Source organism: Solea senegalensis, linkage group LG13 (genome assembly GCF_019176455.1).
Source record: "Solea senegalensis isolate Sse05_10M linkage group LG13, IFAPA_SoseM_1, whole genome shotgun sequence".
NCBI classification, from domain to species: domain Eukaryota; kingdom Metazoa; phylum Chordata; class Actinopteri; order Pleuronectiformes; family Soleidae; genus Solea; species Solea senegalensis.
Window position 1 is genome coordinate 1,130,805 of NC_058033.1, and position 14,808 is coordinate 1,145,612.

The 14,808-nt window shown below is 42.7% G+C and overlaps 1 protein-coding gene across 6 annotated transcripts in view; it reads left to right on the forward strand.

The window, feature by feature from the left end:
• The first annotated feature begins 1,964 nt into the window (after positions 1-1,964).
• Positions 1,965-14,808, forward strand: part of LOC122779601 (Down syndrome cell adhesion molecule-like protein 1 homolog) — a 50,327-nt gene continuing 37,483 nt past the window's right edge. For 3 of the 6 annotated variants that reach the window (XM_044042102.1, XM_044042105.1, XM_044042106.1), the window contains exons 1-3: positions 2,081-2,196; positions 10,863-11,183; positions 13,644-13,790. In XM_044042102.1, coding sequence (XP_043898037.1) covers positions 2,154-2,196; positions 10,863-11,183; positions 13,644-13,790 — 511 coding nt within the window. In that variant the 5' untranslated portion in view covers positions 2,081-2,153. Of the gene's footprint in view, positions 2,197-10,862; positions 11,184-13,643; positions 13,791-14,808 lie in introns of all 6 variants that reach the window. The other 3 variants (XM_044042103.1, XM_044042101.1, XM_044042104.1) reach the window with 3 other exon arrangements.

A 14,808-nucleotide genomic window follows, 5' to 3' on the forward strand; every position in this document is an offset into this window, starting at 1 on the left:
AATGAGGGTCCACCAGTCTCACATGAAGAAGACGATAGGAATCATCTAAAACAATTTAGAAAAACATAGTCAATTTAAATCAAAAAGTCAATAGAAAAGACAGGGAAAACTCTGGGGTGCAAAAATGTGTGCCCAATGACCCATGTGGACTGACCCAGATAACCTGATATAAACAACTACAGCTCCAGATGTGGCAGCGTCAGTGTGGACACACGTCTTCTCCACAGCAGGTGAGACACGTGATGACTGAGTCAATCGTGTCTTTATAAACTTGAATTTGGAAAGTCCTTAAGTATAACCCCAACCACAAAGTCTCAAAAAGCACATTAAAGTTGTGAGGACCGGCCAAGATGCCCTCACGGGGTCAAAAGGTCCTCACAAAGACAGGTTTGACATGTCCTCACATGTCCTCACATGTCCTAGAGCTGGCTCTGCCCACTACTACTACTACTATGACTTTTAGTTAGTTAGTCAGTCACAAAGACGGGCTTTTTATTTCATACTTTCTATTTATTTTTATTCAAGAATGCATTAAATGACATTTTGCAGTTATACAGACATGCATGTACTTTGTAGGTTCCACCAGCAGGTGTCAGCAGTGACCTGCGCGTGGCGTCAGAAGCTTGAACCTCCGGGTCAGATCAGTCAGTGCTGTGAAGAGGAAGAGACACGTGAGCTGCTCGTGCTGAGTCTTTCACGGTCAGTAAAAAAAAAAAAAAGTTAAAAAACAAAAGTTACAAGAGAGAAAAATCCACTTGTGTGTGTTTTTACTGACACAGACACGAGTCACAAGTCCCATCGTGTCCCGTGCTAACATTTGAAGACTTTACCACTTATACTTTATGATTATGATGGAGATATATCTCTCTTATATCTCTTGTTAAATGTGCATATTTGAATTGATCCAAAATGATTTGTGTTGAATTGTGTGAACGTGTTATGGTAAAGTTTGATAGTAAATGAAAGTATATTAGTGAGTGAACTAATAATATATAATATATATAATTGTGACTGTTAATGGTGTGAAAGGAGAAATCGGCGTCACGAGGCCTGTTGTGTAAATAAGTGAAATATGTGTTCATTAGTGTGTGAAGTCATTCTCAGTTTCCTGTGGAGTGATTTTCCTTCTTAACCAATCAGATGTGTGCACACATTTATGAAATGATCTTTAATGCAGTGCCACCATGAAGATCGTGGTTCTGTTGTGTTGTTTTCTCGTGTTTGGGGCGCGTGAAAAGGACGTGTTTTTGCACAGCATCAGGACCACATCTCGTATCCTCCACTGTGTCTCTGCATATTCCACGAACGTGGGGAGTGCCCACTGCCCAGCCACTTGACACCCTGCAATAATTTATGCTTATGCAGCGGAGCTTTTTTTTTTTCCACCAGGCGCAACAAAGAGCCGCAGAGTGGGATAAAACCTGCAGCAGCAGCGGCGGCAGCAGCGGCAGTGGCTGCGTGGAAAGTTGCAAACAATTCCATCCCATATTTTGTGTTGGGTTTGATTCACCTGCTGTTGTTTTTTTTTTCTTTTTACCTGCTGCGTGGAAGTGCCATGCCCCACACCCCGCGACTCTCCTGCTCTCATATCTGCAGTGTATCTGCGCGCAAACGTTTCCCGGCTCCGTGAGACAAAGAAAAGCAGTTGTGTAGCTCTGTAGCGTCACACCTTATGTGGTTCGAGTCCAAACAGCTACAGTGACATTTGGGTTGACTGCGTAGATCCAGACTGCGCAAAGACACGCGGCGACCAGGGGCGCACAGGTGGGTGCGCGCTCACTCCAAGGTGCCAACAGATGTGCGTGCGCACGGCAAGCCCGACAGTTTGGATACAAGTGGACCAAAATAAAATCCACAGCTCAGCTTTGGATCAACCCTCGACTTTGCTGTGACCCATCGTGCCGCGGTGTTTGACGAGTGTGGGGGAGATGGATTTGTAGAGGAGAGGAGGAGAGGAAAGGAGAGGAGGGGACATGGGCGGGGCGGAGGCGCCTCTCATTCCCCCTCCATGCTTAGCGGGGCAGCAGGGCTGGAGAGACCTCCGGGGAGCACAGTCGCCAGTCCAGCACGGAGACTCGCCTGGCCAAAAAACCGCGCCGCACATTTGCCAGGATTGCCAAATATTCCTGAAAAATATACCTGCTATTTATGGCATGTGGCTTGTACTTTTACTCCTGCTGTACTCTCTCCAAGAAGGTAAGATGGGGTAAAAAAAAGAAGCCCTGAGAGAAATGCTGGGGTTATTTCACACATCCTGTAAAGTGAGTGCTTTGAAGTTGAGTGGAAAAGTGAAAAAAAAAAAAATGCAATTTTCAATGAATGAATGAATGAATGTGATTGAATGATTTGTGCGGCGTGTGCTTTGATGTGCCCTTTGGTGTCTTGTGATGGTGGATTCTTTTTTTTTTTTGAAATGTTGCTGAACAGGTAAATATTTGTAGAAAGGTGTAAACTTCACATTCGTCCTTGTTTTTGTTTTCTGTTTGTTTGTTTTTTTGTGTGGATGCTTGTGTGGACGCCTCAGATGCGGATGCTGATAGCACGGATTGTTTTCGCATTACCAACTCCAGTTATGAATATGTAAAATGGCTGAATGGGGAGAGTGAGGTGCAAATACAGAGGGAGGGTGAGAGAGACAAATGAAAACATGCATTGGCCTTTAATTATAGCAGCTGATAATCCATTTCACGTAGAACATTTGCTCCGGATGATGCACTCCTGTGAAGTTTTGAGGCTGATGCTTGTGGTTATTTTGTGTGGGTTGTGTTTTTTTTTGGTACATCTTGATGCTCTCATTGTGTAGCCTTTGCTAATTGCAGCTGTTTTGATGGACTATCTGGCACAAGCGCTTCATTCCGCAGAGATGCTCTAATTTATTTATTTTGTGTTGTTGTTGTGAGATTTTAAAGATGTGGATGAGGTTAGTTCCTCTATGGAATGACTAATTGGTGCTATTATCAATTAGATGAGAAATAAAAGAAAATGCACCCCTTTCCCCACAAATAGGTCTACACCCATATAAAGGCCATAATCATTATCCTCCGTATTTAATTTATTTGGTTATTTGGGCCAATTTCGTTGCAAAAGCAAATGTCGGTGTGTTGTTTTTTAAATAGTATTTTTTCCCTCTTGTTCAGTATTTGCAGCAGATCCCTGAACCTACTGCAAACTTGATTTATATATATATATTTATTTATTTTTTTTGCAATTACGGGGATGGTAATTAATCTGCATCAAAAATAACAGATTCAACACACGGGAGTATTTAGGCCTTGTGTTTGTTTACAGATGGTTTTGTCCGTTTATTAGCACGGGCCCCACGACAAGGTGTGGATTTATTTATATTCACAAAAAGAAAAGAAAAGTGTAGGATGTGGTGAAATGGCTGGAGGGAGGAATATGGCTGTTCTCATGCAAACGAGCTAAAATAGGCCATTAACCTCGGCCCATTTGCCATTTTAACTAACATTTCATGACTTAAAAAAACAAAAACAACAAACATTCATTCGAAATTATTCTGCGTGTGTGGATGTGTTTTATTTTTAACTCTCTTTAAATCCACTGCATTTTGTCGTATGTCTGCTGCTGATTTTGCGCATTAATTCAGGACGTGATTTTCAGACACTCTCTTTTTTTTTTTTTTTTTTTTCCTTCCTTCCTGCGGAAGCATATTAATATGCGCAAATTTATTTCACCAAATGAGAAACTCCAGGGGCGTGGGTGCAGATTACAGACTTGCCCGGTCATGTTCCTCACTAATAGCGCACCTGGACCCCGCGGACGTGCCCGCGCGTGCACGTGCACAGTGTGTGTGTGTGTGAGTGTGTGGGTGCGTTGGGGGGGAGTGACGGGGGACACCCTTCTAGGTGTTGTTGTAGAATTTTGGACACTCCGGGATGTTATTTCTGCTTATCTGGATTTATTAATTTATTTATGGAACCAACACAAAAATACAACATTTCCTTGCACCAAATAGCCTCTATATGGAAATATAGGAAATGGAATTAAATGTTTGAAATGTGCTTAAGGTGTAAAGTAATTTGATCATATTACACCAACAGTTATCTTTGGTTCATTTAAGTACTTCACACTCACTCACTATAGTTTTCTACAATAAATGTGTATTAATGACCACAATTAATAAAATCAGGTTTAACATAAACACAGGCCTGACGTGGGCCTGTTTGGACATTTTATCCATATCTAATTATTTAAATGAAAACTACACAATTATTTGTGTAACATGGAGATGATAATTCATGATAAAGCAATAAGATGGTCCTCTCACCCCCACACCCCACACCCACACACCCACACACACACACACACACACACACACACACACTTGGCCTCATATATAAATATGCAAAGATTCTCCAGTTGTATCCCCAGTGTCGCCTTCACTGTGCTGTACAATTAAAGCTCCATACAGGCAGCAGCAGTGCTCAGTGTCAGAGCTGTGTGGTCCACAGGGATGCCAGTCATTACCCAGGCAGGGCACAGGCCTCTATTAAAGGGGGGGGGGGGGAATTATTTAAAACCTGGAATTATTTAATTCTACATTTAAGAAAAACAGCAATTATAAGCCGAGTTAAAGCAGAAATTACTAGTATTATTCACTATGTGATGTTGTGATTTCAGCCTTTAAGAGATTCCCACGCAGGATTGTGGTGCGTGTTATTTCAAATATTTTTAAGTGAATGTTGTGGGATATCTTTTAAATTGAAGGAAAATCACAGCTGATGACACAGAAGTCGACCTAAAAGAAACCAAAGAAAATAAAAATGATCCGCGCTTGATTTTGATCAGTGTTGGTGTGAAATGGTGGGTTAAGTGTTAACTCGACTGTCATCGGGGGGGAAACATGGCTCACTGCACTTCCCAGCTCACCAATAGGATGTTGCAGCTTCTTGTCACTGGCGTCCCTACTTTCCCATTGGTTCCTAAAATTATCATAGATCCCAGTGAGGTTTTGAGATCATTATGAAAATTTGCAACGAGAACAACCAGGAGCAGATAAAAGCTGTAATTGAAGAGCAACGGCGTTAACAAGTTATTGTTTTCCGAGCCACAATTTGTGTAACACCAAACTGATGCTAATCTGACCCGTGGCCGATCTCCTCCAAATCTTATTGGATGCCGGAGCTGCACATTTTTGGGAGGAGGGTGTGTTCAGCAAATGTCAAATCTCTGCAAGTAGTTGTTTTTGTTTTATCTCCCTCTCTCTCTCTCTCTCCCCTTCTCCCCTTTTTCTCTCTCTCTCTCCATCTCTCCCTCCCTCCATCGCTTCCTGTAGCAGTAACTCCCCTCCCTCTCTCTCCCTCATCACTAGGCAGAATTAAAGGTTGGGGGAGGGGCAGTTTATGCAGACTGTGCTGGGACTTGTGATCCACAGATTTGATATTCACATTAAGAGAGAAACTGGCTGCTTTGATGTGAGGGGGAGCAGGTCCCAAGGGACTGCTGAAGTAGCACACTTTCTTTTTTTTTTACTGACACAGCACGGGCCTGGCGGGGTGTGGTGTGGGTGTGTGTGTGTGTGTGTATGGGGGGGGGGACAGGGTGTACAGAAAGAAAAAGGGCGGGGGTGGCAATACCCCCTTTGCTGATTAGATGTAACCCCAACAACCTTCCTGCGTGATTCCCTGCCCACCAACCACCTACTTATACCAGACCCTCGAGGATTACCCATAAGCTTACACCTATCTTTATAACCTCGGCATCCCACCAGTATTCAATTCACACTCTTCCTCTTATGGTGCGTCTCCTCCCACTTCCTCTTCTGTGGCTTTACATATCCACTCTCAATCCTTGTACGTCAAAGACACAACTCTCCCAAGTTCTCCGCCTCTACCTGAAGGAACGAGTGAACGAGACGCAGGGCGGAGGTGAAAGTGCGCTCAGACTGGGACTCAATCTGAGGCTGATGTGCACGTTGCGTCCGCGTCGAGGTGAATTCCACTTCCTGTGACCTTTGCATCACAAAAACGACGATAAATCTGATAAAGTTTACACGCTGCGATGAAGGAGACGTGGGGGGAGGAGAGGAGGAGGAGGAAGAGGCCAAAAAGTTTATCACAATAACATGTTCAAGTCGGTTGATACTGATAATTATCTTGATAAATGTCAGATCATTAAGACACCTTCAAGCTGTTGAGTAAAAATGAAAGAAACCTGTAAATTGTGGTTTTAATCCCAATGTGGGATTACATGCATTATACCTTTAAGTGTGTTTGGGCTGCAACTCACAATTACATTAATAATGAGGTTTTTTTTTTGATTAGTAGTTTAGTTTCTAAAATGTTAACAAATGTTGACTATAACATTCTCAGATGATATGTCTTGTTTTGTCCAAAAACTAAAATGAATTCTTTTAAATGTTTGAATTTCTTTCTTATATAAAGCAAAGAAACCAGAATATATTAACAAAGAAACCTGTAAAATCAAATAGCTTGTAGGAGAAAAATAAAATGGATAAATTGATAAATTATCAAAATAGTTAATCAATTTAGTAATTGATCAATAACTGATGACTTAGTATATTGTTATTGAATTATTGCCCTGCCCTATGTGGAGGTAACACTCATTTTCAAGTTGAAATTACAGTTTGAAGCAATGGAACGAGTAAATCACACACTTCAATATTCTATTTTCTATTGTTTTCTATGCAAATATGAAAATATACAAAATGTACACGTATAAACGTGACAATATTCTCAAACTTGCATTAGAATATAGAGCTGTTAAGGGCAGAACCGTGAATGGAAATTTAACACAATATTTAAAATTGTGTTTTATGGGTTTATTATCACCTGAAAATTAAGAATTGTTGGGTTTTTATTACTTAACGAGTCCTTTTTATTTATACACATCGAGTTCTTTGAGAGATTTGGTTGTTTGCAATGTGCATCATTGTCCGTAGAGGGCACCATACATACATTTGTTTGATTGTACATTTGAAAATGTCATCAGTTAATGTGTATGTGATTATATTTGAAAGATACAAAACTTTTTTTTGTTGTTGTCAGTGATTAAAATCTACGCTTTTTTTGGGGGGGGTATCTATCCGCAGCAGCAACAGGAAGCATTTAGGTAGTGCACTGCATGTGTGTTTGCAAACGTTTACAAGGTTTCTTGAATGCCTCTCGTAGCGCAACACTGTGTGGACCCTGCATAAGTGATGACATTTACTCGTGTCATTGAATGCATCTCATTAGTTGCTCGTCTTATCTTAACACTGTGTGAACCTCAAACAACTTCCACTAGGTTTCACTGCGTTTCTGAATTTCCCTTTTGACAAAATGATGTCTGTATTTTGTAGAAATGTCATTTAAACTCTGCCTCACTCACGCTTACACGAGCACTAACATCCTAACAAATGTAAGAATATTTGATGGGATTATCCACTGAATATTCATTAGCAATAGCATTTTGGATTGAAATGTCTGTCCCTGTTGAACTAAAGCTGACCAAAAACTATAATCATTTTTGGGGTGGGGGGGGGGATAAAATATATTCCTCAAATCATTCAGGTCTAGTTTTATGCTGCTGTTAGGCACAGGAAGCTGCGGGTGTGAGAAAGTGTGTATGTGAAACACTGGGGGTTCTGGGGTTTGTTTACCTCTTCATCACAGTACAGTTTTGAGTGTCAAGCGCGTGCGCGCATGTTTGTGTGTGTGTGTGTGTGCGTGTGCGTGCGCATGTGTGAGTGTACACACTCACATCCTGGAGAGGCGTAGATCAGCTGCATTATGCATGACGAAACCTTGCATAGGTTATGGCTGGTGCCTCGCCGGCATACATATTCATGCGCGGCTCTCTGGCAGGATGTATAAAATAGTGGCTGCAACTCTGACAGCCCAAGCTTTACAGTAAGCTCTACCAACTCCATCAGTGCTCCAGCAGCACCTCGGCTGTTTTTCTTTCTGTCCGCTGTTGTGTCTGAACCAAGCCGATGATTGAGCCTCTTGGGTGTAAGCGAGCAGCAGCAGCAGCAGCAGCAGCAGCAGCAGGGACACCACAGCTGTGGTCAGAACGGCCGTCAGGATCGTCACTCACCACACTCACTACTGAGTTAGACCTTTGTGGACATGCATCAGTGAGAGAGGTGGTCTCACCAAAGAGAACAGTGGTTCCTGTCATTAGATAGATAGATAGATAGATAGATAGATAGATAGATAGATAGACAGACAAGAAGGGGACAAGTAAGTGTTGTTAGAAATGTAACATTTACTCTTATCTATTATGAAAACAGTAGCAGGTGTTTTAACTGTGTTGTTTAATCAGTGCAAAAAGAGGGCGCTGCATTTCACATTGTTATTATGACTAAGATGCAGGTTGAGTGTCAGGAACATCAGTGTGAGTGCATTAATGTTTAGAAGTGTTGATGCTTTTCTGTTAGCATGAAGCCACGATAAGGAACAAGACTTTGTGTTGGTCAGCAACATGTCTGCTGCACAGGTCGTATGTTTCTATATGTCAGAGCTCTGAATGGAGTAAAAACATGATTTTATTCAACATTTATTTCACTAGGAAGTCACATCAGGATTCAAATGTATTTTGCACATGAGGCATATTGTCTATTATTCAGTTATTGATAACTACAAAATGAATTGTCGTGTATTTGATCATCTGTATTAGTGTTTTTGTCAATAATTAAAACAAGCTTTCTGGTTTTTCAGCTTCTTTAATGTGAATGTTTTCTGGTTTCTTTGCTCCATATAACGGAGAACTCAATGAAACTGAATCAAACGAGTAATCGATTATGAAAATAACCGCTAGCTGCAGTGCAAAATATTATATAATATATATAATATATGATATAGAAGTGTTTATTCATGCATTTCCTTCTTTTATTCGTCCATATGCCATTTGAGAATTTGCTCACTTCAGCTGCTTTCGTTCAAACTTGCAGACATTCGAGATGGTGTGACACAGTTTGGGCTTTGGTTAGTTAAAGTTTCTAAATTTAGATTGTTCAGTGGGTCACTGTTGTTAGGTTAAATTGCTGCATTTTTTTTTTTAATTCAGTCACAGCTTTCAAGTGCCAGCACCACCATGGCAACAAACTCCATCTCCTCCTCGTGTGACTGAGACCTGAGAGTGGCTTTTGCTGCGTGTGTGGTGCGTCTGGTTTTGACAGGCTCTGATTGGTGGGAGTTTGCTCTGATCCCTTTTCTATTCCTCTCACCACTCCATCAGTCCCAGTGCTCCCAAGCCCCCCAGTGTTTGGGCCCCCAGGCTATATAATCTACTGTATGAGAGGTTTTTCCTGCTGCCCAGCCCCCCTGAGCGCTCAGGGTGACCCCCTCACTCCTCCACTTTAGTCCTGTCCCCCCATTGGGAGATTATAGATATTGCAATCTTTAATATGGGCTTTATGCTCAGGGGCCATTATCAGTAATCTGCAGAGGGGAGGGAGTCTGACCTGGTTTTTGCAGCCCACCACCGGACTGCCAGACACATTTTCATATACCATCTGTAACATGCTGCCCAGATTTAGCAGTCGTCCTCTCTAAGGTCAGCACCTTATATTTGAGGGAATTTCTGTGGGAGGAGTTTTGATCTGCTGCAGTAAACTTGGTGGCAGCATGTTGACACTGACATCGACACTGTTGATGGGGATGATTGATTGTGCCAGCCTGTATCTTGTGTTATTATGTCACCACTTTCAAGCCACACGTCTATAAATAGTTGGCCTAAAAAAAAAGTCTAAATGTTTCTAAATATTTCTGATGAAAGAAATCACAAACAATAGTGCTTATTTTTGTCCTCCTTTATTGCTTCTAATAACAAAAGATAAGATAGACTGTTATTAGTCCCACAACGGGGACATTTACAGTGTCATAGCAGCAAGTCAAACTAATGCTCATGATTTTATAATTGTTTATATTATTCATTTTAGAGAATAATCTGATTGATTACTAATCAATTCCATCGTCATTATGCTTCAACTGTATTATTATTATTAGTACAATATTGTACTTTTTTTCCTCTGGGAAAATGTCCGCGTAATTATTACGACAAGCACTTTTTGAATTTGACACAAAAAAATCCATTTCCATCAAACAAAGTCTTAGTATTTACCGCGATGATCTGCAGTGTTTCTGTGCTGCGCTGCATATAATCAGGGCGAACATGTAGCAGGGCGGTGTGCACTCAATGACATTATTTAATATGTGTGGTGGTTCACGTCGTCCACATCTCTCTGTCAGTACTGCACCCCCAACACACACACACACACACACACACACTAATCTTTCCTACAATGACCCCAAATATGAGAGAAGCACTTCCTCCTTTGCTCTTCTCACTCACTTTTCTCTTGCTGTGTGTTTAATCTGTGTGACAGAAGAACATTCCTGTGTGTGTGTGTGTGTGTGTGTGTGCGTGCATGTGTGTGTGTGTGTGTTGTTAAATATGTAAGGAGATTAAATCGACTTAAATCTCTGTGTCTGGTATAGAAACTCCAAATCACATAACCTATCAGTTCGTTTCCACCCCCTCCCTCCCTTTCTCTCTTTGTCTTTGTTTGTGTCTGATTGTACACACTGTACAGAGGTAATAGGCCCCTCCCCTCTTCGATTTACCTGAACTACCACAGGCTTGGGGCCAAATCGTTGGCTTTTTGCGTCATGTGACTGATGTTTGCAGCTGGACGTTATTTTGTGACACATTTAAAGGACATTATCCATATTTGGACTATTTAGTTGATGCTGATTGCTTCAAATCAATAGAACCCTATTGTGTATGACACTCTGTGTTATGACAGTGTGAACAGGTGCTTGTTGCTGCGCCCTCACCTTCACCTTCACCTCAGCCTGTTGAATGACGCCGTGGTGTTTATTTGTTTGTCCCTGCAGTACACAGTGAGGATGTGGGCTCTACCAGGCTGTACTTTGTGAATGCCTCCCTGCAGAGGGTAACCTACTCCAGCTCGGTGGGGGTGTCCCTGCCCTGTCCAGCAGGGGGCACCCCCAGTGCCATTCTCCGCTGGTACCTGGCCACCGGCGACGACATCTACGATGTGCCCCACATCCGCCACGTCCACGCCAATGGCACTCTGCAGCTCTACCCCTTCTCGCCCTCCGCCTACAACAGCTACATCCACGACAACGACTACTTCTGCACTGCCGAAAACCAGGCCGGCAAAATCCGCAGCCCCAACATCCGCATCAAAGCTGGTGAGTTGAACGTGTCGTCGGTCATGTAGTGAAATGTAGGAAACTCAAGGATGAGGTGAGACGGACTCAACATGGAGGAGGAAAGGAGCAAAATCAGACAGTCGTGGAAGCATAAAGTAGAGCACATGTGATTGACAACTGCAAAAAAGCTCAGCCCACACACTGAAAACCTTCCCCTAAAATAGCCCATGTCAATGTGAACACAGATTGACCTAGAACACAGTCTACAGGGGGAACATCTGCATAACGTACTCCGCCAGGCCTCGGCCTTCGCTCACACCTATTTGACTGAGCTGGTGATAAACCAGCGCACTCTACACTCATGTAACCTTCAGCTTCATGGCGCCATCTGCCAGGTCGGAATCCACAACACAAGCCGTACAGCACTTACACTTAAGTAGCAGTGTGAGGTTTTTTTTTTTTTTAACTGTGATATAACAAGATATGAATGAGAAGTGTCACAAAAAGTGATAGGATTTTTTACCAGCGCATACTCTTTGAAGCTCCATAACTTTAGAGAAGGTCAGCTCAACCTACGTAACCATGACATTTATAGCCAAATGTCTTTTAAAGACGACATCACCTCACACAAAAGTGCTTTGAAATACTTAAAATAGTGACTGTATTTATTTTTTGCAACAAAAACTTTGTTTATTAGATAAATAAGTTGTACAGTCTAAATGGGAACCTGTTCTACCTGAACCTTACTTGTATAAAAGTCTTTTATTATAATAAAAAAGGAGTGAAATAATCATTTGGAGTATGAATGTATTCATATAAATGTACCACAGGTTTAAGCTGCTGGAAAAGAAGTGTTTGAATTTGACCTTGGAGAAAAGGCGTATGAAACCTGTCAGTATTGAATCACTTCATACCTACTCATCTCCCTTTTTACGTATTCTATAGTTGTTATAGATTTAGAAACGATCCATTTGGGACTCACAGAAGAAATAGTATTTAGTGGATTTGGAGCAGACGCTTCCTCTGTTGTCGCCTTCTTTCTTTCTTGTCCTCCTTCTCGCTGCTCCCTTGTTCTTCAAACTGTCCTCTTGTGCCCGCCTTAAAATAGCCACAGCACACTTCTTTAATTATCTCTCATTAACAAACCTAATTGGTGCTTTCCATTCATTAGACCACGTGAGGTTGCTTTAATAAGCGAGACCTCATCCTGAAGTGCAACAGTGCTTCCCTGGGTCTGGGTTCCTTCAGCTCCACGTTGAGCGGAAAGAAAAGACGAGAAACAACGTTTGCATTGAAATCGCAGCAGAAACAAAGCTGGAACTCGTCGTCCCACTGCCCGCCTCCCCCCTCCTTCCTATCGTCCATTCAGGCCATTTGGTCCCTCCCCCTTCTCGCCTGCCATCAACATCTGTTTTCATATTCTGCCTCCCAACACCGACTTGAACTAATACTCATATTCATTCTAATACTAATACTAGCTCCACATTGAGGATTTGAGCCAGGACCCTGAGCTGCATGCCAGCCGGTTGCTGCCTTCATTCCCACATGACCCAAAAGCTCGGCCTCAGGAGACGAGGGATTAACATGAACCAAACATCCCATAGGCAGCAGCCTCTGTTGGGCCCTGGCAGCTCTGGTGGCACAGGTTGCTGTCGCAGAGAATATGCAATTTTTCTACTCACTTTGCCATGAATTCTCATTTAAACGTGATTGATTGATTTATTGCTTCCCAGATATCATCAGAAATGGACCGTTTTTTTTTTTTGTTTTTAAATATAAAATCGAATCATTTCATTTATGTAAAGAAGATGTAAATTTTCCACGGACTTGCACTTGTGCGTCCCTCGTGCAGCAGGAATACACGTATGCTGTCACCGTGGCTGTTACCAGGGAAGGGATTCCAAACCAGTTTCTTAGCAACCTTCGGATACCTCCTAGCTTTCATGTGATTTTGCTAATGAGTTCCTGCTCATTCAACAGAGTGTAAAATATTGCATAAACCTGCACGAAGCAAAGAAACAATAACCCGTCTGTATATTCTCCCTGTGCCACTGCCCTCCTTGTGAGTTTCAATACAAGAGCTGTCGGCGATGACGATGACGATGCCGCGGTGAAATGATGTCCGTGATTATCCTGCGTCATGGCAGCTTGGAACATTAATGGTTAAAAAACAGTGGCAGGATTAGTCGAGTTCCAATGATACACAGGAGCGGGACACGTGTGGAGAGCTGACGTGTTGTGTTGTCTTTGTCCAAATGCTGCCACTGGGATGAGATCCACATGATCGTCAACGAGGACGTTATCCGTATATATATATTAACATCTGTCCTATTGTCACAACTGTCAAAACATCGCTTATATTACCGAGACAGTAGAAAGTGAAACAATGACGGCTCACTCTATATGGGATGTGTGATAATATATAATATACTGTCCCTTGCATCCTGTTGTACCACCGATGTCCACGGCGTAAAATGTTGTCCCTGCGTTTCTGTGCAGTTTTCAGGGAGCCGTACACCGTGCGAGTGGCAGACCAGCGCTCGATGCGGGGCAACGTAGCTGTGTTCAAGTGCCTCATCCCCGCCGCTGTGCAGGAGTATGTCAGTGTCGTGTCCTGGGAGAGAGACACTGTTTCCATCGTCCAAGGTAAGAAAAACAAACAAACCCATGCATCATGTGACTGAATATGTGTGTGTGTGTTCATACAATGAAGTATGTGTGTGTTTTAGGACCTTTTCCAGTAGCTGAACCTGGTCCTCCTGATTGTGGTTTAGTTAAGGTTAGGGTTAGGCATGAACTGGTTATGGTTAAGGGGTTGAGAACAAGTCTATGCAGTGTCCTCGGAAGAATAGTGCAAACCTTTGCGTGTGTGTGTGTGTGTGTGTGTGTGAGGCCTGTTGATGCACCACTGTGCTCTATGTTTGACTGAACTCTTAACTCGTGTCTTCTGTCTGCTCACTGTTCTGGATCACTGGCCTGGTCATCCTCCTCCTCCTCCTCCTCCTCCTCCTCCTCCTCATCTCCATCCTTCTTTTTCTCAAACCTCTCATGCCGTCCCTCTCTGCCACCACGACTTAGAGCTCCCTGCTGTCAAATCCTACCTCTTAATTGTGATTGACACCACATTAGACAGACTCTCCTCCAAGTTGCACGACTGCTCCACAGTTTCTCCTCATTGGATCTATTTCTGTCGTCTCCCTGCGTGTCGTGGCACCGTGTCGTCCTTGAAGAACAGGGCCACAATTAGAAATGCAGCATGTCAATAGGACTGTGCCCCTGCATTCATCTTCACCTCGTGTGTGTGTGTGTGTGTGTGTGTGTGTGTGTGTGTGTGTGAGTGAAAGAGAGACACATGGCGTTCACAGTGTGTCTGTCGTCTTGTTGTTTATCGACACGTCATAAGTCCTTTTTATCTCGTGATTTCACGTCACTTTGAGACGCATGCGTTGGTTATTGTCTGCGTCGAAACGCTGACAACAACAATGTTGGAAAGAGGAGCGAAGGAAAAAAAAACGGAGCCAAAGGAAGAAAAGCAAGGAGGCTAGTAGGGCAAGAACGGCCTCAGGTCCTGGCAGATGGCGTTTTATATTATATGTATGCAAAACACAGCCACAGTGTGTCACACTTACACATGCACCAAGGTTGTGGTCGTTTGTTATTTTCA